Consider the following 27,593-nt stretch of genomic DNA (forward strand, 5'->3'; position numbering starts at 1 on the left):
CTTTCTTCAAAGGGAGTGCAGTTCTTGATAGTGTGTCAGTGACGTACATCTGTTTGTCCTCCTTGCACTTGACTTCCAAATGATATCTCTGCAAGCAAAGTAAAATCCTTTGCAGATGCTTTGGAGGAGAAATAAGTCATGTGAAGTGGCTTATGGTCAGATTCCACCATCACTTTCTCTCTCCCAAACAGGAACTGATTAAAATATTTATAAGCAAAGCCAATAGCCAGGCACTGTTTCCCAATCTGTGCATAGCATTGTTCAGTTTGCATTAACACTTTGGATACAAACATAGCTGGATGTCCTTGCTGCATGAAGGTTGCTCCAAGATTTGTCTCGCTGGCCTCTCACTGCAGGGTGACCTCATCGTTAATAGCACAGTCCTTCAGCACTGGCATTGTTGATGTGAGCAAAAGCTGCTTGTACTGTGCCCAATACCACTGGATATCCTTTGCAGTGAGAAGTTGACATTCTGATGACAAATTAGAAATCATTGCACCACCTTCATATCTGTTGGTTGCTGAATCTCTGCTACAGCTCTTAATTTATCAGGGTCAGGACAAACTCCCTTTTGTTGTCAGTTTATGACCTATGCACTTGACTTCAGTTGCAGCTTTTTCTATTCAGCTTCATCTGGCGAGCTCTCTCGAGCAGTCTCAGCAGATGATGATGATGATGGTGGTTTGCAATGGTTTTTTTCATCATATCTCCACATCCATAGACTAGTAGATCATCCACGATCATTTCCACCCCTTAAAGATCATTAATTATCTTGTGCTGTTGATGTAGATGCTCTTCCTAAGCAGTAGAAATACCATACAGCATGCACAACTATCATCTAAAAGGCATAAGAATGCAGTCAGGATACTACTGCTTTCATTCAACTTTACTTGCCAGTATCCATCCTTAGCATCTAGGTTAGTAAAGTCCTTTGCCTTGACAAGTTGCGACAAAATGTCTTTAATGGTTGGTAGAGTAATGCGATCTCTTAAAGCTTTGTTGAGGTTCTTCCGTTATTTATTTATTAGTCACAAGTAGGCTTACATTAACACTGCAATGAAGTTGCTGTGAAATTCAGTTATACACACTCCCAGCTTTCCAGGTTGTTTCACTGTTACCATGCTGCTAATCCAGTCTGTACAAGTTGCCACTTTCTTGATTACTCTTAAAGTTTTTTAAAGTTTATTTATTTGGCACAGGTAAAGCTTACATTAACACTGCAATGAAGTTACTGTGAAATTCCCCTAGTCACCACACTCGGGCGCCTGTTCGGGTCACCTAACCAGCACATCTTTCAGACTGTGGGAGGAAATCGGAGCACCCAGAGGAAACCCACGCAGACATGGGGAGAACATGCAAACTCCACATAGATAGAGACTCAAGCTGGGAACTGAACCCGGGTCCCCTGGCGCTGAGGCACTGTGCCACCGTGCCGCCCACTCCCATCTTTTCAAGCCCCTCTTATCTTGTCTTTCAGACCAGGCTTAAGTGCAGCTGGAATATTCCTCAGAAGAGTTGGTATCACACTCTCAAGATGATATTCACCAGGAAGACAGCTAAGACCCATGAAAACATCTTTGTATATTTTAGGATTTGTTCAGCAGTTAATGGCACGGTGCCATGTGAAATATTGCAAACCTCTTCTGGTACATGGAGGGTTACCAGTCCGAGCTTTTGACTTGTTTTAGCTGTTATGAGTGCATTTTACTAATATCTATTATTTGGAACTGCAAATCTTCTTTCTTCCAATTGCATTGAGCTCTCAGTTTAGTTTGTCCTCTTTGGGTGAGCCTTGTTCCATCATATAGCCTTGACTTTACCTTCACTTTCAGGTCACCATCTTGAGAAACTTCACACAGCTCAGCAACGCTCATGATGTTACACAGAGTACCGGTGTCTATCTGACTCTTCACATTTACCTGATGATCTCCTTCTGCAGTCATCATTCCAATAGTTACAAACCACTTTTTCCTTGAGACTTGAGTGTACAGTGATTCACCAGGTTCGTCGTCTGATACCTCTCCACTACCAGCTTTATCGGCTTACTTCTCTTCTTTCCAAGAAAACACTTTCCTGAAAAGTGATTCCGCTTCTTGAAGTTAATGCACTATTTTCCCCACACTGGACATGCTTCCTTTTCTTTTGTGGGGAGTCCTCCACAATATTTACATCTTGTACTCTGGCCTTGACTTTTTTTTTGGCCCTTCTGCAAATAGTTCTTCTTTCTCTCCATTGTTTTATGCTTGGAAGGCATGAGCTGTCTCTCAGCAGAGTGCAAAGCCTCGTTAATTCTCCCATCAATCATCTGCAGCTAACGATTGACTACTTCAGAGCTTCTGCATGAATCAATAACTCTCAAGAGTAAGCGTATCTTCTCTCAGAAAATGTGCTCTTACGGCAGAACCTCTTGTTCCTAAGACAATTCCATCTCTGATCCAATCATCCTTAAGCCACTCAAGCTCTCAAGATTTAGTTAGACACCTCAATACAGTCACATATTGAGCACCTCTTCCAGAGCTCTGGTGTTGAACATGCAGCATTTAAGTAACATTAGTAGAGGGCTCAAAATGGGTCCTTAAGGCCTCTAAAATTTAATAAAGACAGGCATTACTGCTCCTGTGAGGTTGAGGATACAATATAACTTGCAGCATTCTTTCCCCAGCACAGACAGAAGAATTGCTATTCACAGATTTGTTTTGTGCATCTCTTGTGATAATTTCACAGTTTTACCATTGAAACTAGAAGAATTTCCAATCTATTTTCAAATCTGCCTTTGACTCCATAGGAGCAGGTACTGGAATATTCAAAGCCTTACTGATTTATTCAGTGACCAATGTTGTGTACAAAGCTAAGGCTGAAGTTTTAATTACTTTTTTACAGCTATCAAAAACAGAGTAGAAATAAATGGGTCTTTTCAGGTTGACTAAATTAATTCCTGGGATTGTCCTGTGAGGAATGATTAAATAGGCTGGGCTTTTATGCTCTGGGGTTTAGAAGAATGAAAGGTCACCTCATTCAAATATACAAAATTGTTACAGGACTCAATGGACTAGATGCAGGAAGGACCTTTCACCTGGTTGGGGTGTCCAGAACCAGGCAACACAATTTCAAAATAAACAGCGGGTTATTTAGGACTGAGATGAGGAGGAATTTCTTCACTTAGAGGGCTGTGGAAGCTCAGTCATCACATATGTTTAGGACCGAGATCAATAGGTTTATACATGTTAAAACATCAAGGGTAATGGGATAGTGCAGAAAAATGGTGTTAAAGTAGATGATCAGCCATGATCTCATTGAATGGTGGAAGGGGCTCAAAGGGCAGAATTGTCTAGACCTATTTCTTATGTTCTAAAATCCACTCAATTTCAGCTGCACACTCCTGACACAATGTTCCAATGGTGGATGAAATGGCTTCTGTTCTCAAGTCTTTATACACCAAGGATGACACCACAAGTCACATGATTATGGCAAACCCATGGCCACATTGCACAAAGACACGTCTCCAAACACTGTTGGTGAGAGAAACGTGAAGATTGGCAGTTGGTTGTAAATTATCAGATCCGAAGTCAGAAGAATGCTATATGAAATGATTTTCTTCTTTTATTTTCTGTTATATCTTTTGACAAGTCAGATATGTTACACTTCAACCCAGAACAGATAAGAAGCTTGCAGGAAATAAACCAGAGTTCTCAGTTTATGATTTTTGTGCTTTTTGCTGTTAAGGACATGTGTGATTGGCAGTTTTATCACGTGGCTTTGTGTGAAGGAGAAAGAAAACACAGAATTCGAAGATGGACATATAAAGTCGCTCTATTAAATCACAAAGCCATTTAAAAGCCTAAAATTGTACAATAGAAATAATTTAACATACGCACCATTTTCTTTCCTGCAGCAGGCTTCTTTTTTGTTATGATAGAGGACTTGACTTCTGTCAACGAATCCAAATCAAGAGTTAATATATTTCCCTACTCAGGCATTACCTTGGGTAAATAATGCATTTCACAGGAAGCAGATTATGCCAAATGTACTGCAATTGATATTTTATCATAAATTATGCAATTCCAAAATGCATTTCCATGCAATAGCACCTTTACCATATTACACATAATGCTCAAGGAACAGCATCTGAATTATGGATTCAAGGTTTGTTTTACCACTAACTTGGACTATAAGATTGACGATAAAAATATGTTGTTTTCTGTACAAGCTTCTTGCACAAGCAATAGCAGCACAGTGCAAAAAGAACAATACTCATCGGCACGAAAATTAAAAGATGCAAATTACTACAGATAAAAAATTTAAAGTAAAAGCATTTCACCGGTTAGTTTTGTGGGAAAACCGTAAGGACAATGATATAAGTGAATTAAATTAACTCTTTCCAGCCTCTATGAGAAATAAAGTTTGTAATGGGGGGTAGCAGCAATCATATTGATATGCTAACCTGTACCATCACTCATTACGCTGTGCAAACGAATGAAGCTTTGCTTCAATAATGATCCAGCAAAGTTAATTACAAATATTAAAGCATATATCGAAATGGTTTTTTGAAAGTTGATGAAACAGAGGCAAATGGAGAAAATAACAGAGCTATTGTTAGTGGTATTTACGGATATCTATTACACGTTTCTGCTATTCCGCTATGAGGGCGTCAGGTTAAACCATATGTTACATATCAAGGAATGGTAAAAGCATTTACTAATTTTGCCAAACAATTTCCCATCTTAGCTCAACACAGCAAGGTGAGTGGAGGAGAAAGAGAAAGAGGAAAAGATGAAGAAATAAAGTAGAGAGGAGAAGAAAGAAAAAAGGGGAGGGGAGGATGGTGGGGGGACGGGGGGAGAGAGAGAGAGAAGAAAAATGAAAGCTAATGTGTGAGAGATTCATTCACCTGGATAAATAAACTCTACAAGTGATGACTGAAATGATTAGGGCAGGCACAAAATACAAGCTGGAAAGTGTTAAAATAACCAGTTACCCCCCAAAAGATTACTTTGAAAAAATAGAACTGGTAAGCAGACTGTAAGTTAATTTAATGCATTAAATCTTTGTGGTGTTAAATAGTAGTTCTTCCCAATTCGTGGAATTGTGCCCAAGTCCATCTGCACACTTTGGCTCAGAAAATCGAAGCAGCCAATGGTAGATCACAAACACCTTAACAGTCACCTTTGATAGGTGTGACTCCTGTAGAAATTAAACTCATTGAGTCAGCTATAATAGGGAAAAACAAATGAGAATTTCTGAGTAACAGCCAAAAAACATTTTGTTACCTCATGTACTATGTTCCATATTTTCTACATTACAGCATTTATCAGAAATTAAAACTTCAAATTACACATCAAAAATTCAAAATGAAACTGAAAAGATTCACAATGCAATTCAACATAACTGAGCAGCTGTATTTGAACATATTTCCCCAAAACCTCTAACATGCTGATACTAAAATATTGATTGTAAATACCATAACTTTTATTAGCTTTAATCCATGAGCGGTGTACAGATTTTCAGCAATATTCAATTTTCATTACATCAAAACCTGTTACCTTAATTCTGGAAGCTAACTTGCTTTCAATCCATCTTTATATCTCCTGTTTTTAAAATATCTAAGAAATACAGTCCCAAGCGTAGCCTCGTGTTTATTCCCTAATTTGTGCCTCATTAGGATAAATTCTAACCTTTAGCATAGGTAGCACAAAGCTTTGGGCACCCTGCTGGGAATTAGGAATTCAGCACAAGTCCATCATTTTCAGTCCATTAACATAAATAGCCAAAATATTTTGGGCAGTGCCAATCCAATTTGAAGTTTTACGTCACGGACTAAACATGGAAGCTCCTTTTGTAGTTAGAAATGTAGTTTTCCCACATTATTATTCATGCTTTCCCGGGAACCTTACTTTCCCCAAAAATATTTTGCCAGTTAATTATGTAAGAAAAATATAAACTGGTGGTTGAATATCAATTTCTAGCAATGGTCACAAAAATCGTATACCCATGTCTAGCATTATTGCACTTCTTGAAATAATTTTAGTTTCAGTAAATGGCTCTGAGGCCAAGCCAAATTTGAGGCACGCAAAAGCAACACATCATTCTCCAGCCCACACCAACTCAGGATATCTATCTTAAAAGGCCTGGCTTGTGCAGAGAAAGAATTCTACAAAATCCTACAACTACTAGAGAAACATCTTAGGCAAAATCCCTCGTCATGGCACTGATGTCATTAAGGAATTTTCTGCTTTTAGTGTAATAAAGAATCTATGAATATCTTTTACATGTTTCCATTTAAGAATATTACACACATCTGATTTCCCATATAGAGTAAAATTCAAATACATATTTAATATCAGTTGTTCTGTTAATTTACAAAACTACCAGTATATTTATCTGTGAATCTATACAGGTACAGAAATACACTCCTACAGTAAAGCCGTAATGGCTAAACAACATACCTAATGCTTCCTTAGGAGACACACTGAGGCAATCGACATTTGGCCCATGTTCAGGCTCACCTAAAAAACATACGTTCAAAAGCACAAATAGGTTATGAATAACAATTCATAAACCAGATCATTGGCAAGCACTAAATGGCCATAAAGCTATTGTCTTTCCAGTTAATTGCAACAGCTGACAGAACTTCACAATCTGAAATATAAAGGTGCGGATTAATAATCCAGCAATTCATAACTAAATAAAGGGCAGTTCTTGCTGGGTGATGCTTTGAATACCATTCCATAGTGTCGACATCCTGATCTGAAGCCAAACACATGATGTTGATTGAATTGCAAGGAAAGAGAGCAATCATAGGCCAAGGAAAGAGAGAATGAAGGGGTTTTGTGCTTGCGCATGTTTGGGATACAAAATGCTTGCAGCTTTTGAAAAAAATACTCTTTCTGTATACTTTTGAACTTTACAATTATGGAATGGACACCTCTAAATTATTCACAATATTGTAAATATGACCGTTGTCAATGAATTGATCAACAATTGACATATAAACAAATGTCTTTGAAATACCTCTTTTTACTCCATGAGCCTCAATGACAGTTTTATGCGTGTTCAGTACTTCCAACAAACTGTATAGATTTCAATTTATACCAACAGATATCTCCAAAGCTTACCCTCATTTTCTTCTTGCTGTGTTTTTTCAGACGATGATAGCTCTAGAATGGCAGAATCAAAGTTTTGATCTGATGACTTCACACTGGTTGACTGGAATAAGACACAAAACTCTCATGAAATTCCCATAGCAGGGATGCGGCAGGAATTCAATATCAAAGGCATATTGAACGAATTTTGAGTAATGAATTTCACTTTTAACAAAATAGCATGATAATAATCTACATTCATATAATAAACCAAAAACAAACCAAGATGCACAGCAGCATGATGATCAATAAAATGAGTACATTTATGGGTGTTTGGCTTCTTCACCAAAAAAGGGAACAGAAAAGGCAGCCATGTGCATTTAAGTGCATGTTAAATGGTGTTTTTTCTAAAAGTGACAGAAGGCCACAAAATTAGCTGTTCTGATTAGACACGGATAAGAAAAAAGCCAAGCTAACGCTATAAACTACAGCTCTCCAGATCAGCAAAGAAAGGAATTTCCCGCAATGGTGAGACGGGCAAGGTTTGTGGGAATCGAGTAGCTAAAGCACAGAATGAGGCCATTCAGCCCATCATCCCTATATCAACTCTCCACAAGAGCAGCTAATCCTATGCCCATGTCTTTTCCCCCATGGCCAAATTTTTCCCCCCTTCCACTTATTATTTTATTCTCTTTTGAATTGAACCTGCCTCCACCATACTCTCAGGTGGTACATTCCAGCTCCTAACCATTCGCTGCATAAAAGTTTTTCCTCATGTCGCCATTGCTTCTTTTGCCAAGTACCTTAACTTGCTGTCCTCTGGTTCTGGATCATTCCACCAATGGGAACAGTTTCCTCTTTCGACTTTGTCCAGACCACTAATCTGCTCTTAATCTTCTCTTCTCACTGAAGAACAGCCCCAGCTTATCCGAACTATCCATGCTACTGAAGTTCCTCATATCTGGAACCATTCTTGTGAATCTTTTTTGCACCATCTCCAATGCCTTCACGCCCCAGAACTGGACGTCCTTGCAAAGGATGAAAAGTTCAAGTTTGTGCCTTTGACACAAGGGATCAGAGTTGTGAATCTTCCTTGTACTCCCTCTCGTAATTAAAATGTTACCTGGTGCCTCAGTTAGCAGAATTTGACAGGAAACTCAAGGTATGGTCTGACAGAGTACAATGCTTAAACACTACTTTCTTTGACTTAAGTTCTATTATGTTGGCTATGCAGTTTACTATTCTAACTGTTTCGCTGATTGATTAACATATTCAATCAACAAGGAGCCTCTGAAGCTCTTCCTTAAACAATTAGAGTGCATGTGTCTTCCACATTTTTTGTTTATTGTGCACTGATGCATTCATTTTCTGTTACATATTTCGCCTAGCTCCTTTTGTAGATCCCAAACTGATCCTCGGGTTTAGTTTACCTTTTCTAGTCAACTGAATTTGATCAATTGCATTAAATTATTTGCTCTAAATGATTAGATACAAGTTAGAAGCTGTGGTAGTCTCATACAAATCCCTAGAACACTCCACTCAACACTTTCTCCCATCTCAACATAATTCTACGAACAAATGTCTACTGTTTTCAACAGTTTAATCAACTTCTTACCCATTTCTAGGTTCAGCTGGTCAAACCCACTGAAAGCATTGTCATCAGCTGGTTTCTAGCATTCCTTCAGTCTGGGATGTAACATCCAACCTGAAGAATCTGAATGATATTCTTTCCTTGCTACCCCCACTAAAAATATAGTGATACATTATGAAACAAATTAAACACTTACAGTAGTATGTGAGGCAAAGAAGTCGTCATCTTTATTCTGAGGTGACAAGGGTGGATTTCCTGCATCATCGATCCACAGCTGAACCATATAAATAAAAAAACATATAACTGATCAAATTTTACTATTAATGTTCAAGACAAACATTTGCTTTTACTTGTGTTTGGGGTTTCTCTTTCTTTCCAGTTTTGATAGGATTCATTGTGTGATGATACTGTGCCTTTAGGAAATGCACTTTAGTCATGTTTCTGTGCAGTGTGGCAGTGTGCGTTTACTAGTCCCTTCCATTTTATCAGAGCCATTTTGTCTGGATCCAGCAGCACTGTATTGTTACTGCAGCAATGTAATCAATCTTAATTGATGTAGCGTTTGTCCAGATCTGAACTATTGTAGGGTTCTATCGTTCTGTGTTTTCCTTTGGGATATTTCAGAGCGGGGCTTGACTAGGTTGACTGACAGGTAAGGTCATATGACTTGATACAGCTAGGCTTTCACAGAGAAATCAAGGCAGTCTGCTTTTTGGGATCTTTAAAGAAAGGACGCTTTCTCCATATCTCTTGCTCTGTCTGAGATCTGAAGACTGCCAAGAAAATCTGCCAAGAAATAAGCCTCTTTCTCTGAGAGTTTGATGTTTAATGGCTGAGCTTTCTCTGAAAGTTGAGAATTAGAAGACATGAATTTGTCTAGATCACTCTCCAGAGGTGTTAAAAGGCCAGAAATTGAGTGGTCACATAAGCATATTGGTGTTTCTCTGCTAATTGGTTCTAAAGAAGGGATCTTGTCTATGGGGATATTGATATATTGGAATGTATTGGCTGTTAAGAATTATACTGTGTCATGTTTGAGTATTTTAATTGGTAAAAGTTACTCCAATTATTTTTGTTATATTCTAGCTGTGTTCATAAAGAGAGTTTGTTTTGATAAAAGCTTCCTAGTGGGTCACTCGAATCATACCTGGAGTGAAACATCTTATGCTCACCCTAATGCTAACTTCATAAAATAACTTGGAGTTTCTGATCTGGTTCTGAACAATTTTTCAAACAATCTCCTTCAAACTCTAAAATAGAAACAGAAAATGCTGGAAAAACTCAGCAGGTGAGGCAGCATCTATGGAGGGAGAAACAAGTTAATGCTTCGAGCCCAATATGACTCTTCTTCAGGAGTCTTTAGTAGTCTACTGTGATTAATTTTAAAATAAAAGCTGAAAACACTTGAAAGTGAACATCCATAAAATGAAAAGAAAAATTGACAGCATTTCTGGTGTTCACCCTTCATCGGAATTAAAGACTGGAAAAGGAACAAGCATTTTAGTTTTAAAAAGGGGGCAGAAAACCAACATACACAAAAAATGGTGACGAACTTACATTAAGTAAGCTGCAAGTCACTCACAGGTGTTCTATAAACAGGTGTTATAGAAAATTAGTGCGATGGAGAAAAATTACATCGTGCGACTGTGCAGAGGGACCTGGGGGTCCTTGTGCATGAATCGCAAAAACTCAGTCTGCAGGTGCAGCAGGTGATCAAGAAGGCGAATGGAATGTTGGCCTTTATCGCGAGGGGGATAGAATATAAAAGCAGGGAGGTCTTGCTGCAACTGTAGAAGGCACTGGTGAGGCCGCAACTGGAGTACTGTGTGCAGTTTTGGTCCCCTTATTTGCGAAAGGATATATTGGCCTTGGAGGGAGTGCAGAGAAGGTTCACCAGGTTGATACCGGAGATAAGGGGTGTGGCTTATGAGGAGAGATTAAACAGATTGGGTCTGTACTCGTTGGAGTTTAGAAGGATGAGGGGTGATCTTATAGAGACATATAAGATAATGAAGGGGCTGGATAGGGTAGAAGTGGAGAGATTCTTTCCACTTAGAAGGGAAACCAGAACTAGAGGGCACAGCCTCAAAATAAGGGGGGGGCCGGTTCAGAACAGAGTTGAGGGGGAACTTCTTCTCTCAGAGGGTAGTGAATCTCTGGAATTCTCTGCCCATTGAAGTGGTGGAGGCTTCCTCGTTGAATATGTTTAAATCACGGGTAGATAGTTTTCTGATCGATAAGGGAATTAGGGGTTATGGGGAGCAGGCGGGTAAGTGGAACTGATTCGCTTCAGATCAGCCATGATCTTGTTGAATGGCGGGGCAGGCTCGAAGGGCCAGATGGCCTACTCCTGCTCCTATTTCTTATGTTCTTATGTTCTTATGTTGCATTCCTAATTTCCATAAGTTACGTTTACACTGCTAGTTTAGTGCCATGATAAATCCACTAAACTTGCAGTGTAATTCACGAGTTGGGATCTAGCTTGATTCCAGAGTGAAGTGGGAACTCCCTGAAAGGGAATGTAAAGCAGTGAACTCAAGTCTCGTTTACAAAATGCCAAAGGGATCCACTGAAACCTGTGCACATTTTCTAAACTACCTGATTTCAATTTAAATGCTTAGAGAGAAATGCACCTTTTCCACTTTCTAATAATTTAAATTTCTTACTTTTGTGGGCGTAAAGCGAACAGTTACATTTCAGTCTGGCAGGAGTCAGCAATGTAAACACATTCCCCCTGTCAGGAAACCAAACTGCAGCCACAGGTCCCATATTAAGATACAATATTAACTAGCATGTACAGCATTAATACAGTAAACTCCAACATCCTCTTTCAGAATTGACTTTCCTACACATTTAGTGCTATAATTTCAGACTATTTATATCATCTCCATTGTCTGGAATTGTTACAAGAACTATAATTTTTTTAAATTCTGGATGCAGGCATCACCTGGCTAAGCCAGCATTTATTGTCCATCCCTAATTGTTCTAAAGTAAGAGATGATAAGCTGCCTTCTTGGACCGCTGCAGTCCTTGTGGTGCAGGAGGTCCCACACCACTTGTGGGGAGGGAGTTCCAGGATTTTGACCCAGAGACAGTGAAGGCAATACATTTCCAAGTCAGGATGGTGAATGACTTGAAGGGAAATCTCCAGGTGGTGGTATTCCCAAGCTGCTCTCGTCCTTCTAGGTGGTAGTGTTCGTGCATTTGGAAGGTGCTGCCTAACCACTTCTGACTTGCACTTTGTAGATGGCGGATAGGTTTTGGGGAGTCAGGTGTGTTACTCACTGTAGGATTCCTAGTCTTTGACCTACTCTGGTAGCTGCATCTGGCTAATTCAGTTTAGCTCCTGGTCAATGGTAACCCCCAGGATGTTGATAGCAGGGGATTCAACAATGGTTATGCCACTGATTGTCATGGGGCAATGGTTAGAACCTCTCTTGTTGGAAATGGTCATTGCCTGGCACTTGTGTGGTGAAAATGTCACTTGCCACTTGCCAGTCCAAGCCTGGAGGGTCCTGAGAATTCATGTAAATGGGACATTAAAGTTGGCAGGACATGTTGAGAGTGTGGTCAGCAAAGCAAATTGAATTTTGGGCTTTACAATGAGAAATAATGAGCATAAAAGTTATGCTGAACCTGTATAAAGTTTGGGTTAGGCCACAGCCAGATGTGAGGGTCTTTGCAGGTGCAGAGAAGACTTACCACAATGATTCCACAGATACCTACAAGGTTAGGTTGGAGAAGCTGGGGTTGTTCGCCTTGTAGTAGAGGAGTTTGAGTGGAGATTTGATGGAAATGTACCAAGTGATGACAAGTTTAGATGAAACATTGCAAGCAAAACTGCTCCTATAAACTGGTGGTACAAGGACTGGGGTGGGGGACACACTGATTTAAGGTTTATGGCAAGAGAAGTGGTGCGGGGGAGAATGTGTGGACAAATGCGACAGTTGGATCTCACTGCCTATGAGGGTGCAAACAGAGATGATCAAGGATTTCAAAGGAAATTGGATGGGCCCTTGTAGGAAATAAACTGGCAGGTCTATGGGGATAGAATGGGGGAATGGGACTGGATTGATGTACAGAGAACAGACAAGAACTCGATGGGCCAAATGGCCTCCTTCACTGCAGTAATAACGCTGCAAGAAAAAAAAAGTGCCGAGTTTGTTAAAGGGGATAAAGAAATGATGGTACCAAGACATCTGCTCAAAACAAATGTATTAGTTAGGGTCGCCAGAGCTCCCAGTTTGGCCGAGACAGTCGCAGTTTTTCACTAAGTATCCCAGTACCCAAGCAGTTCTCCTTGAAGTAGGCCATTTTCCAAAGCCATATTTTTATTATTTCATCAATATTCACCTCATTAAACATATTCATTTATTGGACTGATTGGCACCATTCATAACGTGCCCACAATGCAGAGGGGAACACCCGAATGGACATTTGTTTAAATCCCCCTCTGCCCAGCTGAGAGACCTTTAATTTCAAAGCCAACAGAAGATCCTTATTCTGCCCAGCAACAGCACGAAGCTGCATTTTAAAACGGCCCTTGGCCAGAAGATCGGGATATCTGCGAGTCAAGACCTGGGAGTGGGATATATGGCACAACTGTACTGTAAATAAAATATTATGGGAATAAAATGGCCAAGGCAGGCAAATAAACTTGATAAACCAGGATAAAAAGAATAAAAGATTAGATTAAATCCCCCTACACACAGCAGGACAAAATGACATTAACACCTAATCTCGCAAGCATAGAATACAGACACAAAACATCAGAGGTCGATTTAGATAAGGGGACACATCGAGAGGATAATGGGAAACACATTAAAACACCGGGGCAAGAACAGGCAGTCCCATTAACACGGACACACACCATACAGATGCAAATTGACAAAGTCTACCAGGGAACTTCCTGACCAGATAGGCCACTTTTTAGGTATTGTAAAAATGTATGAGCAAATGTTCCTGCTCGAATTTGGATTCCTATAAATATCCAGAGCGAATGTGTAACTGTTGAGATCAACGTGGCCAAGCCACTGTTTCTGAGCTGGCTACGCGGTTCTCCCTGGGATCCCAGTAATTGTACAATAAAGAAAAACGCTTTGAACCTTGCCTTGTGACTCAACCTCCTTGAATGCACTGGTACAAGGGATTTTTCCCTCCAACATCCTCAAATATCCAGGTTTTTTAACTCCACTGAGGGCTCTTCCTTTCAATTCCTCGTGTTGTGCTGCACCCTGTGAATCTGGGCCAGCTCCACTCTGGATTCTTCAGCAGTTTAGCAATGCCTGTCACTATTGTTGTGCAGTCAGGAGCAGCAGGAGGCCAGTCACGGGGTGGGGGTCTCTCAATACCTTCGCTACACCAATGGCTCCATTGCTGACGAAGTCTTTTAAACTTCCTCACTTCCTCGTGGTGCCTGGCCACTTGCCCATTTTACTCAATATCAGAACAGGCACCACTTAACCGAACCTGCTGCTGCTGGTGCTCAGTAGCCCCTCTGCCCTCCCTTAAAAAGCCCACTGGCTCTTGCTCCAGAAGTCACCCACATCAATGCACCAGTGTGTGGTTATGAGGAGCTGTCAATCAATTTGCACTTCGGAAGATCCTGCCCCACTAGTCCATCCGGCCTCTACAGTGGCAGAGCAACACGTTCACTTTAAGATATTTAATAAGTTAGCGTCAGCATATCCCTTTAACAATGCCAGTTTCACTTTAACGTCGTTTGTCTCAGACCTCCTCTTCAGTGGCTTGTCAGTTCACATCACATTTCCCACAGTGCTTCCACACTAATCCTTAGCCCCTCTTCCAGCCCCCCCACCCCTGCCCTGTTCTGACCATAGTCTTCAGGATCTGTTCTCCAACAGCTCCAACCTCTGGCTCCTGCCACTGGCTTCACTCCAGTACGAGCTCAGAAGAAAAGCCCTGGACTCCATCTAGTGGTAGATATTGACCGGTGCAGGTAGTCAGGGCTTTAACTGCTACCTGAATCAAACAACTTCGAGTCAGAGCCCAGCCTATCCAAAAGTGCTGAGGTGAGTATTGTAATTTTATTTAAAGAAATTGTATCTTATATTCCGTTTATATTTCGTGGTGCATTTTCATATGCAAGTTACTTCAGCTGGAAACGCAGAGTGCTGCATTTATATGGTACAGTATTTTACTTCCTACATTTTTTTTCTGGGTGAGAAATATCTGTGGGAACCAATCTCTGGCTTTAACACAGGTTCCTCTGGGAATCTATGATTCGCTTAAAGTCATTTAACTTAAAGGCGCGGCTTTCACAAATGCAGCCACAACTTTAAGTGAGGACTTGCTGGACGAGGTACAAATGCATATATTTGTGGAAATAATTGATAATTGCTCATAAATGCAATCCTTCTGTCACATGCTAACAGAATTTGCTCACATGTTCAATTTTAACTAATGGGTTGCATTGCTGACTCTGCTGTTCTGAGTTACTAGTCCATAATTACTATAATTTAACTGCATATTGTTGCTTATAAAGAAGGAGCTTAGCATGCAATACGTAAAATTACAGCACACTGAAGCAGCATTGAAATGGTTTCTTGAAGGCTTGTGTGTGTTGCAGGGTAAGAGATACTGGGTTAAAATTAAATTGATTGCGCGGTTCTAGGTCACTCAAGGTCTATGGAACAGGGCTGCAGCTCCGGTTGGACATATTCTGAGAGATGTCGTTACATGACCTACTACATTCAACTGCCCCTATGTCAGATCCTGCTACTCATCACCAACACCAATCAGCACGGAACCCCACCTTCCCAAGGCTTTTTTTCAATGTGTCCCATTGACTTTTGAAAATCTGGTCACCCTAATCCGAGTATCACTAAATGTTGCCAAATTCAAGAACCTTGTGCATTAGATTCCAGTCAGTCATTTTTGCAATAGATTATGCTTACCTCAGTCCCATGTTTTCGAGTTGCAGCAACAGCCAGTGACCTGAGCTTCTCTCTGTAAAGCTGGGCAGCACGGCTGTTGTATTTTGCATTAGTGTCACTGGTGTTGCAACCATGTTGACGGAAGAAAGCATTCTATTGAAAATCAAAACAGAAATTATCTTTGTCAGCTCTTGAACTATACCTAAAGATGCAGCAAAAAACAACATGGGTTTTATTGTCCAGTGCACTGGGTGAGTATATTACTGCTATTGACCAGCAAGAAAAAGCTATGTGTCAAGCTAGTAAATGGTATCAAACTAACTAGAGTCTTACTGTATTTAGTGAGGACCAGTGGGCTTATCAGTGGGGTGTTACGGTGGCACAGTGGTTAGCACTGCTGTCTCACAGCGCCAGGGACCCGGGTTCGGTTCCCGACTTGGGTCATTGTCTGTGTGGAGTTTTCACATTCTCCCCGTGTCTGCGTGGGTTTCCTCCAACTGCTCTGGTTTCCTCCCAAGTCCAAAGATGTGCGGGTTAGGTGGATTGGCCATGGTAAATGTGATGTGGAGATGCCAGCGTTGGACTGGGGTGAACACAGCAAGAAGTCTAACAACTTGGACCTGACGAAGGAGCAGCATGCTCTGAAAGCTAGTGGCGTTTGCTACCAAATAAACCTGTTGGACTTTAACCTGGTGTTGTTAGACTTCTTACCATGGTAAATGTGTCAGGGGGACTAGCTAGGGTAGTCATAGTGTCAGGGGGACTAGCTAGGGTAAATGCATGGGGTTATGGGGATAGGGCCTGGGTGGGACTGTGGTCGGTGCAGACTCGATGGACCTCCTTCTGCACTGTAGGATTCTATGACCGATGTGATTAGAATGTTCACAGATGAGGAAAAACGATTCCATTACAAAAGTTAATTACTGATAAAGTACAACACTGTATTTTAACTACATAGCATTGATTTTGCCATTTAGTTCTTCATGTTACAGTCACAATTGCAGAATATACAGTGCTATCATTTGCATTTCAGGGGAGTATAATGAAGGATGGGTGAAATCTGCATATGTAACACCCCACAGAACGACCAAGATTTTGTTATTTCTTAGATTGTACCTAGAGAGATTACTTCTAGCTATAAACCACCTGGGTCAAGTGCTGGTTAGATAGAGATCTGTCAATAGCAGAGGTCCATTTCAATTAGCAATATCACACAAGAACCATACAGTAGTAAAGCATATTGTCTCAAGTATCGTTTTACCCCTCCCTACAACATTTTGGTATCAATAAGTTAAATAATTATAATGACAACAATGTAAGCAAGGAGATTGTGATTTTTTTTTTACATTCCATATCATAATTATTCTTCAGAAAATCTTCAAATGGAATAACACACATTTGTTTTTTCATAGTTTACTACAGTCACAGTGTGACTAAAGAAATGGAATTTAAGATCTTTGCCATCTTCTCCATCTGGATTTACTGTTTCCAACATGATTTAAGGACTGATTGAATTTTAGTGATATGTAATGTTGTAGCCAAGATACCTCAGATACCTTATTTCACTTAAGGCTGTTAAATATTCCACTGTTACAGCTTCTTTACAGCAGAAACAAATAGTCAAGTGTATTGGTGTTTCCGCTAACTTATTGTAACCTCCTAAAGCACAGGATAGAAACATCCACAAAACAGTCACCAACTGTCAGTTAACCAATTATAACACAAGCTTTTGAAAGCGCTGACAGGAATTTATAAATTTTTACTTACAGCATTCGCATTTCCACCAATTTGCATACATCTCAGCTGAAACCAGGACCAATTAGAATCCAATTCTGTTGATCTGGAAAATCAAATAATCCCGAGGAAACAAAATGTACATTAAGGAAAGTAGCCAATATATTGCTAAGAAGAGGCTTTCCCATTATGGGTTGTTATAATCACTAAACATTGTCAATGCGTTGTTAATATTTAGACTACGGATTGTGAACATTCAGTTCTGAAATCGACGATTACATCTCGTGAAGACTTCAAGACAAATATCTCAAAAATTATGTAGAATTCAACATCCATATGAAAATTTAAAAATTACAAATGAGAGAAATCAAACAAAACAGAAAATGCTGGAGACATGCAGCACCTATGGACAGGTAAATTAATCCTTCAGGTACACTAACCTTGCTGAGGGGAATTCAAATACATACTAATGGAGGAGGAGTTTGTACAGCTGCATTTTCCTCACTAGAACAGCACTTCTATTTCAATTCTGGATCTGATTTACCTCAACTATCTACACATTCACAGTTTCTTTAATTTCTTCGACACCATCATGGGGGCACTGGTTAGCACTGCTGCCTCACAGTGCCAGGAACCCGAGTTCAATCTCGGACTAGGGTGACTGTCTGTGTGGAGTATGCATGTTCGCCCAGTGTCTGTGGGTTTCTTCCAGTCTGTGGGTGCTCCAGTTTCTTCCCACAGTCCAAAGATGTGGTGTAGATTAGGTGGATTGGCCATGATAAATTGCCCAAGATATATAGGTTAGGGGGGGGTTAGCAAGGTAAATGCGTAGGGTTACGGGAATAGGTGAGGGTGGGGGGAGGATAAAATGGGTGCAATGCCTCATCTTGTCAGCTTAGCTCTTATTTGTCCCTTTTATGGGGACCTTGAATTGAATTCAACTGGATTTTGAATTTTGTTTTTGGAGCAAGCCAGGAATGGATTTGGGTCTGCCTGGTCCATTCTGAACATTGGCTTTGTAACTAACGATGGAGTAAAAAGTAAAAAAAAAGGCTACCTCGTGCACTGTAGGTATTCTATGATTCAGTGATAACATAATGTAAAGATCACCTCAGCCACCAAACCATCTCCTGCTTTTCTTTTAAGCAGATTACAGATCATTGCACCAACACTTCATGTGATTCTCTTCTTAACCTTTGTTCTCATTCCATTTCAATGTTTCTCCATTTTAAAGAAAATAGAAAATTGATGCATATTTTAAAATACACAAGTTTTATGATCTTAATGGTTTAACCAGCTTCTTTAAAAAATACAAATTTAAATACAGATTAAATCTAGAGGTCCAGGAACGTTACTAGCCCACAAACTCTGCTTCCTCCACCATCTGATCTGACTCAAGGACACTTTCTTCCACCTCCTCAAATTCATCTAGACTCTAATTCACTCTGTTACCACCCAGGGACTGAGACTCTCCAGTGATCCCCATCATACACCGAGTAAAGCACAGGTTTGCAAACATTTTGGGTTGAAGCACCACTTTTCATGTGGAATACTAATCACTGAACCTATCTGAATTATAATAGTTATATATTACTCACAATGTGAAAAAGTGTTGTTTTAACAATTATTTTAAGAAAACAGGTACTATTACTAAGATGGGTGTTCCTGCTTCTCACTGCAGATTCTGCTTTACCCTTGGCAAAAGGCAGGGCAAAGGCACAGCACACAACTGGTTACCAGTCGCTTGCTTACACTTGACCATGCTGTCCACTCGCGGACCAGCTCTGCATTTCAGATCCCCTGAAAGGTCTCTGCAGATCTACAGGAGTCCATGGACACCAATGTGAGAACCATTGGAATAAAAACTCTCATCAGTCTACCCAATGTACCTCTATCCCATAAATCAAATCATGCACCACCTATGACTGCATAACATTTCCATTTTGCATAGCTGGACTCACCAACTCAGTGCTAACTGAACATATCCTAAAACAGAAGAGAAAATGCTGGAAAATCTCAGCAGGTCTGGCAGCATCTGTAGGAGAGAAAAGAGCTGACGCTTCGAGTCCAGATGACCCTTTGTCAAAGCTTATATCCTAAAACAGACTGTTTAAAACATCTGGTTAAGTAATTAAAATATTCATGTGAATACAGAAAATCAATTTGAAGATTCATAAAAAGGTTAAATTCATTCATTTCATACAACCTTCGCTGCACTATTCTTGAAAGGTACAGTACCTGATAAAACTCAAGTGAACGCCAAGCGATCGATGTGTCCCTGAACAGTCGATACAGAGAAAGACGCCATAGGTTATACTGGCCCAGCTAGGGTTCTTGGCTGAGCAGTCAAAGCAAGCCTGTAAAATTAAATTTAAAACAGTCAACAATAGTCACTGCTCACCAGATTAGTATGTATTTTAATCCACCCTGGTGAACATTTCAATAAAAACACAGACCAAGGTTCTCATAAACAGGAACCGGGAACCAGCTCAACTGCAATCCTGGCAGAAGTCTTGAAAGTTATCAACTTCCTCCCAGACAAGTAACACAATGTGCGCGCATATAGGTCAGAAGAAAAGGTTTTCATTTGTTAGAAAGTGAATCATCATTTTTGAAGTTATATTTCAATCTATTACCTCCACAGAGTTTGATTGTCGCCTAATGGAGACAAGTAACATTTTGTCAATTCACCGGCCATTTCTGTATACAGAAAACATTAGGTGTGAAATGAGCAAATTTCTCACTGAATGCAAATTTAAATTACTGTGATGACGTATTGGTGCCGAGATGCAGAACGCAAGCAGAGTTCAACATGCTGAACTTCAAAAAGAGAAAAAGTCACATGCTGGCATCCATAAAGTTCATAAAGGACTCGATCTTCAACTCCAGCTTTCTAAAACGTGGTTTCTATTTAACTTTCCTTCATTGTGCTGACACAGGCAGAGACTACATTTTCTCCAAGGCCAGTGCCACTTTGTAATCATCTTCGAGGAAGTTCATAAGAACATAGCAGATTGGTTTGTATTCCTTCCTGCTTTTTGAGAAAATCAACAACAACCAAGAACACCTTCTCTTCCCGGCTGCCATCAGACTTTGAATGGATCTACCGTGCATTAAGTTGATCTTTCTCTAAACTCTAGCTGTGACTGTAACACTACATTCCGGACTCTCTCCTTTCTTTCTCTATGAATGGTATGCTTTGTCTGTATAGCGCGCAAGAAACAATACTTTTCATTGTACACTAATACATGTGACAATAACAAATCGAATGAATTTTACCATTGTGCAACACTATATATTTGCATGTCAATAGATTAAGCCACCAGAATACCAAAACAAGTTTTACATGCAAGAAAAAGAAGAAAAGCAGCAAGAGAACAGAATTAAGCTCAGCTCTCGGGAACTCCACAGAACATGTAATTTTACGAGGATGGGAGGGAGTACAGGAGGGAAGGAAGGGAGAGAAGACTTGCCTAATACAGCACTTATCACGATTCAGAGGAAAAGAAGTCATTCAATTAAGTATTGATATTTGTTTTGCTGTCTCCAAACTTTGTTCCCTAGCCACTGACTCTGTCCCTTTGCCTGGCAACAGTGAGACTAAACTGTCTGTTCCCAGCCTTGGTGTCATACTGGACATTGAGCTTCCAACCACATGTCATTACTCAGACCAGCTACTGCCACCTTCATAACACCACCTGCATCTCAACTTGTCTGTTGCTGAAACCCTCATTCATGCCTTTGCTTCCTCTACACTATTTCAATGCATTCCTGGCCTGTCTCTCACATTCCACCCCCACTCCCCCAAACTTGACTATCCAAAGCTCTGCTGTGTGTGCCTTAACTCACACCATGTATTCACCCTTGTGCTCATTGATTTACATTAGCTCCCAACAGAGCAATGTCTTGATTTTGAAATTCATTTCCTGGTTTTCAAGTCCCTTCATGGCCTCACCACTCCCTATCTTTGCCATCTCCTCCAGCCCCACAGCCTTGTTGAGATATCTACACTCATCTAATTCTGGCTGCTTGAACATCCCCAATTTTAATCACTCTACCATTGGTAATGTACCTTCAGATTCCAAGGCCCCAAGTTCCCTCGCTACACCTCTGCTATTCTCTACCTCGCTTTCTCTCTCCAAGAAAGTCCCCAAAATCTACCTCCTTGAGCAAGCTTTTAGTCATCTGTCCTACCATCTCCATATGAGGCTCAGAATTTTAAAATTCTCCAAGGCACTACGCAAATACGAGTTACTGTATCAGCAGTGACAGACACTTCCTGATACCGTCTGAGCATAGGCAGCAGCTTTTGAAAATTGTAGAGCAGAAAAATTAGCCATATGTTAATCCAGTAACACTAGCTAGGACTGAACAGCAACACAATGATAAGGCTGTTAAAATACTGGAGTTTATTTCTACAGGAAGAGAATACAAAAGCAGGGAGGCAGCAGCAATATTGAATGCATACAGAACTTTGATTAGATGATATTTAGAGTTGTGTGCGCAGTTTTGGTCTCCATTCTACAAAAGGATATTAAAACAAGATTTCAAGAGTGTTTGAGAATTAAGAGGAGGCAACTATCAGGAACTATCAAGCAGGCTGGGGCTATTATCTCTGGAGAGTCGATGCGAGGTATTTAAAATTATGAAGGGGTTCATTAGGGTAAATGTGGAGAACTTGGAGGTCTATTTCCCCTTGTGGGCGAGTCCAGACAAAGCAGCATCAGAATAAAACCACCACCCCAACAGGTCAGATGTGGAATTTTGGAAGAAACTCCTTTACACGAGTGAAACGGATTACCAAATCCAGAATGGTTTCAGCAGATAGCATTGACTCATACGCGAAGGGAACAAGTAAAGACAGGTAAAAGTATCTCGAGCATTAGACGCATGAGGCAACAGAATTAGGAGAGGAAATGAGTTTATTAAACAGATGTAAGGAGAAAAGGATGCAGTGATGTAACAGATGACGCATCAAATAGAGCAGCTAAAATTGGCCAGGTTCACGCATGAATCCTGACTCTTGTTCAAATGATGAGACCCAGTGAGTCAGCATGGAAAACAACTGTTTTGACTTGAGGCAGGTATTCGGGGAGGATGCAAAAATGTATCCCAGGAGATAATTATGAAAGAATATCTTGAGCCTGTGCTGAAATCATAGATTTCTTCTATGATTTCAGCGCAGGCTCAAGATATTCTTTCATAATTATCTCCTGGGATACATTTTTACATCCTCCCCAAATAGAGAGACTTCAAGACACACAACGAACTATGAATTTTCTTTGGCGAACTTAATTATATTAACATTTTACTCATTAACAAAATTAGGTTTAAAACATAGCCAAAATTTCATATCCCAGGAAACAGTAACTGCTATTGCACTACTGTAGCATTTTCTCTCATGGTAGTGCTTTAGGCAGAATCTAATGGGTAACTGAGAATCTGTAGCAAAGTTTAGGAAGTATCCAAACCATGCTTGCTGCTCAGCTAATGTGATACAAATCAGCCTGTTCTGTTTGTATATGGCCATCTCTGCAGCAACAATTACAAACCCCACTATTAATTACCTCTCTGCTGTATCTGTCTATTCCCTTCATGAATGCATCAAAGGGGTTAAAGGGTTAGGAAGGACCAGGATGGTGAAGAGATGCTCTTCATGTACATAAAACCCCATATCGTCAGTGTCTCAAATAGCCTCCCCTACACCAAGTCCTACTGCCTAGCTTCACATGCCAGTCCCTTCATAGAACTATGGTCAGAGGTGTGGAGGAGTGTGTTTGGCCACTAAACCAGACAGCTCCGGGTTGGTAAGGCTCATCAGCCTTAACTGACAGTCTACCTCGGAGCAGGTAAAAAACCTCCAGCTATGGGTTAACTAGTAAAATACAGATTAACTGACATTGTGGAAGATCACAAATAGTGCTAACGGCTTGGACAGCCATGTCAAGGGCTCATCTAGGAGAAGACAACTCCAAAATCAGACCTGCATCCTTTCAGCTGTTCGAATTGTTCCATGCATTGCATCAAATGTATTATCAACTGCTTTGGGCGAGGAAGTGGGAGAGGCTCTGCATAAACTTCACCCACTCAGCTATACTCAACATGCTGGCTGCTCTGCAACTAATCAACCAAAACATCAGGCAAACCAAGCCCTGTGGCAAAGGGAAAACAACAACAGGGAGAGAGAGGGGATGCATACAGGCAACCTCAGGGTGACAGTAACTCTCCATAGATCAGGGCAGATGCGGTGTTCACATCTTCCTGAAGTGCCAGAGCAGACCTTTCCAGGTACAGCGCTGGGGATGGGGAAGAAAAGGATCTCTAAACAGTCTCCTCTCTTCTGCACCTGCCAGGTTACTACTCCCAGCTGATCATCATCATTCACAGCAGTCAAAATGCCATGAATAAGACTATGAGTTATTGAAGCTTGATTCATGGAATATCAGAACACTTCCAGATCACAGTACGAGACCGGAGCACAGTACAGCGCTCACAGCCAGAATGCTGGATGGGTACAGCATCGACATAGCTACCCTAAGCAAAGCAAATTGAGGAGTCTCAACTTGAAGAGGTTGGTGCAGGCTACTGGGCTGGCAAGTCCAAGGACCAGCCCCAAAGGTCAACATAGAATCCCTACAGTGCAGAAGGAGGCCACTCAGCCCATCAAGTCTGCACCAACTCTCTAAAGAGCATCTTACCCAGGACTACCCCCAACGCTATCCCCGTAACCTCGTGCATTTACCATGGCTAATCTACCTAACACCTTTGGACAATGAGGAAACCAGAGCACCCGGAGGGCATGCACGCAGACACAGAAACAACATTCAAACTCCACACTGACAGTCACCCAAGTCCGGAATCGAACTCGGGTCCCTGGAGCTGTGAGGCAGCAGTGCTAACCATTGCACCGCCCATTAGACATGGGTTTTGCCATTTGATCTAAACAGGCACACAAGCTTGACTCACTTCCGAGGGGAAGTGACTCACGACGCTTTGTTGCATGCTGGTTACTGACCAGACTTAAACACTCATTAGCGCCTTTGCTCCAACATACAGATGAGATCAAAGAAGCATTCCATGGTGTAAAAGAGACATACTGTCTAAGCTTTTCATCTTTCACTCATTAGGACAGATTTGCAAGATTACCAACAGTAAAAGAAACTACAATTTATACTGCTTGAGAAGAGAGTACTGATTGGTTGGCAAATTGACTCTGATTGGTAGAGGTGTACCACAGAGAATGCAGCAGGGAAGAGTTAACTGACAAGCTTTTGTTCAAATTCACACCAAGAAGATAGACTTGGGTCCATTCCCCATGAAATGCCTTGACCAGGTAATGGCTGCCCTCAAGCTTTTGTTTAGTTGAAAAAGGTGCAATGCACGGGCCTGCTTCTTCTGCCTGCAAAGGACAGAACCCTGTGTGTGAATATATATGGTTTCTAGCATGAATAAGTGAGCTATGCTTTGAGCCCAACTGATAGTTTTAGGTTGAGTTTTCAATGTAATTCTTAGCACAACCAGGATTGATTAACAACTGTTGTCCAATTGTGGAATTACATCTAATGTTGGACAATATGTTTTGAGTTTTGCAAGCACAGGCTGCTCGAGTATGGTCAAAGAACAAAACAGCACAGGAACAGGCCCTTCGGCCCTCCAAGCCTGCGCCGCTCATGTGCCCAACTAGACCATTTGTTTGTATCCCTCTATTCCCAGTCTGTTTATGTGGCTATCTAGATAAGTCTTAAACGATCCCAGCGTGTCCGCCTCAATCACCTTGCTTGGGAGTGCATTCCAGGCCCCCATCACCCTCTGTGTAAAATACGTCCCCCTGACATCTGTGTTGAACCTTGCCCCCCTCACCTTGAACCTGTGACCCCTTGTGTTCGTCACCTCCGACTTGGGAAAAAGCTTTCCACTGTTCACCCTTCATAATTTTATACACCTCTATTAGGTCGCCCCTCATCCTCAGTCTTTCCAGGGAGAACATCCCCAGTTTACCCAATCTCTCCTCATAGCCAAGACCCTCCATACCAGGCAACATCCTGGTAAACCTTTTCTGTACACTCTCCAAAGCCTCCACGCCCTTCTGGTAGTGTGGCCACCTGAACTGGACGCAGTATTCCAAATGTGGCCTAACCAATGTTCTATACAGCCGCAACATCATATGCCAACTTTTATATTCTATGCCCCGTCCAATAAAGGCAAGCATGCCATATGCCTTCTTCACCACCCTCTCCACCTGTGCTGCCACCTTTAAGGATCTGTGGACTTGTACACCCAGGTCCCTCTGTGTGTCTACACTCCTGATGATTCTGCCATTAATTGTGTAGCTCCCCCTTACATTAGATCTACCGAAATGCATCACTTCGCATTTATCTGGATTAAATTCCATCTGCCATTTCTCCGCCCAATGTTCCAGCCTATCTCTCTCCTGCTGTATTCTCTGACAATGTTCATCACAATCTGCAACTCCAGCAATCTTCGTGTCATCCGCAAACTTACTGATCACACCAGCTACATCTTCCTCCAAATCATTTATATATATCACAAACAGCAGAGGTCCCAGTACAGAGCCCTGCGGAACACCACTAGTCACAGACCTCCAACCGGAAAAAGATCCCTCCACTGCCACCCTCTGTCTTCTATGGTTAAGCCAGTTCTCCACCCATCTAGCTAGCTCACCTTTTATCCCAAAAGATTTAACCTTTTGCACCAGCCTGCCATGAGGGACCTTGTCAAACGCTTTACTAAAATCCATATAGACGACATCCACGGCCCTTCCCTCGTCAATCGTTTTTGTCACCTCCTCAAAAAACTCATCCAAATTTGTGAGGCATGACCTCCCTTGTACAAAACCATGCTGTCTATCGCTAATGAGATTATTCAGTTCTAAATGCACATATATCCTATCTCTAAGAATCTTCTCCAACAATTTCCCTATCACGGACGTCAAGCTCACCGGCCTATAATTATCCGGGTTATCCTTGCCACCCTTCATAGAAACCCTACAGTACAGAAAGAGGCCATTCGGCCCATCGAGTCTGCACCAACCACCCTTCTTAAATAACGGGACCACATTTGCTATCCTCCAATCCTCTGGGACCTCACCTGTGTCCAGTGAAGCGACAAAGATTTCTGTTAGAGGCCCAGCAATTTAATCCCTTGCCTCCCTGAGTAGTCTAGGATAGATGCCATCTGGCCCTGGGGATTTGTCTGTCTTAATGTTTCCTAAAAAACCTAACACTTCTTCCCTTGTAATTGAGATTTTTTCTAACGGGTCAACACATCTCTCTGAGACACTATCAGTCAACATGTCCCTCTCCTTTGTGAATACTGATGCGAAGTATTCATTTAGGATCTCACCTACTTCCTGTGGTTCTAAGCATAATCGCCCTCCTTTGTCCCGGAGAAGTCCGATTCTTTCCCTAACAACCCTAACAACAGCACTTTGCCTGTTGCGAACATATGAAGCTACGTACTATTTGATGCAATTCGCCAGTTCTTGGAATATATGACCTACATACCTGGCATCATACCAGCACTGAAATTCTTATACCACATTACTCATTTGTTGATAAGCAGAACATCCTTTTGGCTTAACAGCAGCATCCTATTAGTGAAGAATGCTGCTGCATTTTCTCCTGTTGCTCAAATTTTTGAGATAAATTACCCGAGAAGGTTAAGGTAAGGTAGGCTGGGCACTTTTCACAATTCAACCATTCATGAGTTTGCACAACATACAGCGACAATGATCTGATCAGGATAGCCATTATCCTGCAGGTGGCTTTGATGTGCCCGATTTCAGCATCAAGCTGGCTGTTTACTGTTCTTTGGTAAAACCTCTATCAGAGTACACTTGCCAACTAAGCAGCATTCTCCTCTCATGCAGTATATATTGTCGGTCCCTTTACTGTTGGTAATCTTGCAATCTGTATTGGTAAGTGCAAGATGAAAAGCTTAAAAAGCATGTCTCTTTTTCAGCAATATTCAAGTTCTGTACTACTAAACAACTATTCCATGGTGACTTCAGCAAAATAATCGGAAAAGTGCCCCCACCAGAGCAAACTCATTATTCTTGGTGATTTCAATGCCTGAGTGAGCAGCATATTGAAAGGAGTATGAGAACACCACAATATTGGCAGAGCAGACTCAATAGCCTGCTCCTTAATTAATCAAAATAGAGAGTTTGACTAATCATCACAGCAAGTAGACAAACTGAAAACAATATGAATGCACCCCAGATCCAAATACTGGCACATGTAGGCTACATTATTTTGTGACACAGAGATCTCA

General features: G+C 41.1%; 1 protein-coding gene across 6 annotated transcripts in view; it reads right to left on the minus strand.

Annotated features, from left to right (window-relative positions):
- The window catches only part of LOC144498632 (ADP-ribosylation factor GTPase-activating protein 3-like), a 93,888-nt gene that overhangs the window by 55,456 nt on the left and 10,839 nt on the right, over window positions 1–27,593 (minus strand). For 4 of the 6 annotated variants that reach the window (XR_013498735.1, XM_078220041.1, XM_078220040.1 and 1 more), the window contains exons 2-9: window positions 19,539–19,657; window positions 17,334–17,406; window positions 15,588–15,719; window positions 8,867–8,944; window positions 7,113–7,203; window positions 6,444–6,503; window positions 5,164–5,208; window positions 3,876–3,928 (exon numbers count right to left, since the gene is read on the minus strand). Coding sequence is in view for 5 of the 6 variants with exons in the window: in XM_078220041.1 (XP_078076167.1) it covers window positions 3,876–3,928; window positions 5,164–5,208; window positions 6,444–6,503; window positions 7,113–7,203; window positions 8,867–8,944; window positions 15,588–15,719; window positions 17,334–17,406; window positions 19,539–19,657 (651 nt within the window). In the remaining variant the exon portion in view is untranslated. The remainder of the gene's footprint in view (window positions 1–3,875; window positions 3,929–5,163; window positions 5,209–6,443; window positions 6,504–7,112; window positions 7,204–8,866; window positions 8,945–15,587; window positions 15,720–17,333; window positions 17,407–19,538; window positions 19,658–27,593) is intronic. The other 2 variants (XM_078220045.1, XM_078220044.1) reach the window with 1 other exon arrangement.

Source organism: Mustelus asterias, chromosome 9 (genome assembly GCF_964213995.1).
Source record: "Mustelus asterias chromosome 9, sMusAst1.hap1.1, whole genome shotgun sequence".
Taxonomy (NCBI): domain Eukaryota; kingdom Metazoa; phylum Chordata; class Chondrichthyes; order Carcharhiniformes; family Triakidae; genus Mustelus; species Mustelus asterias.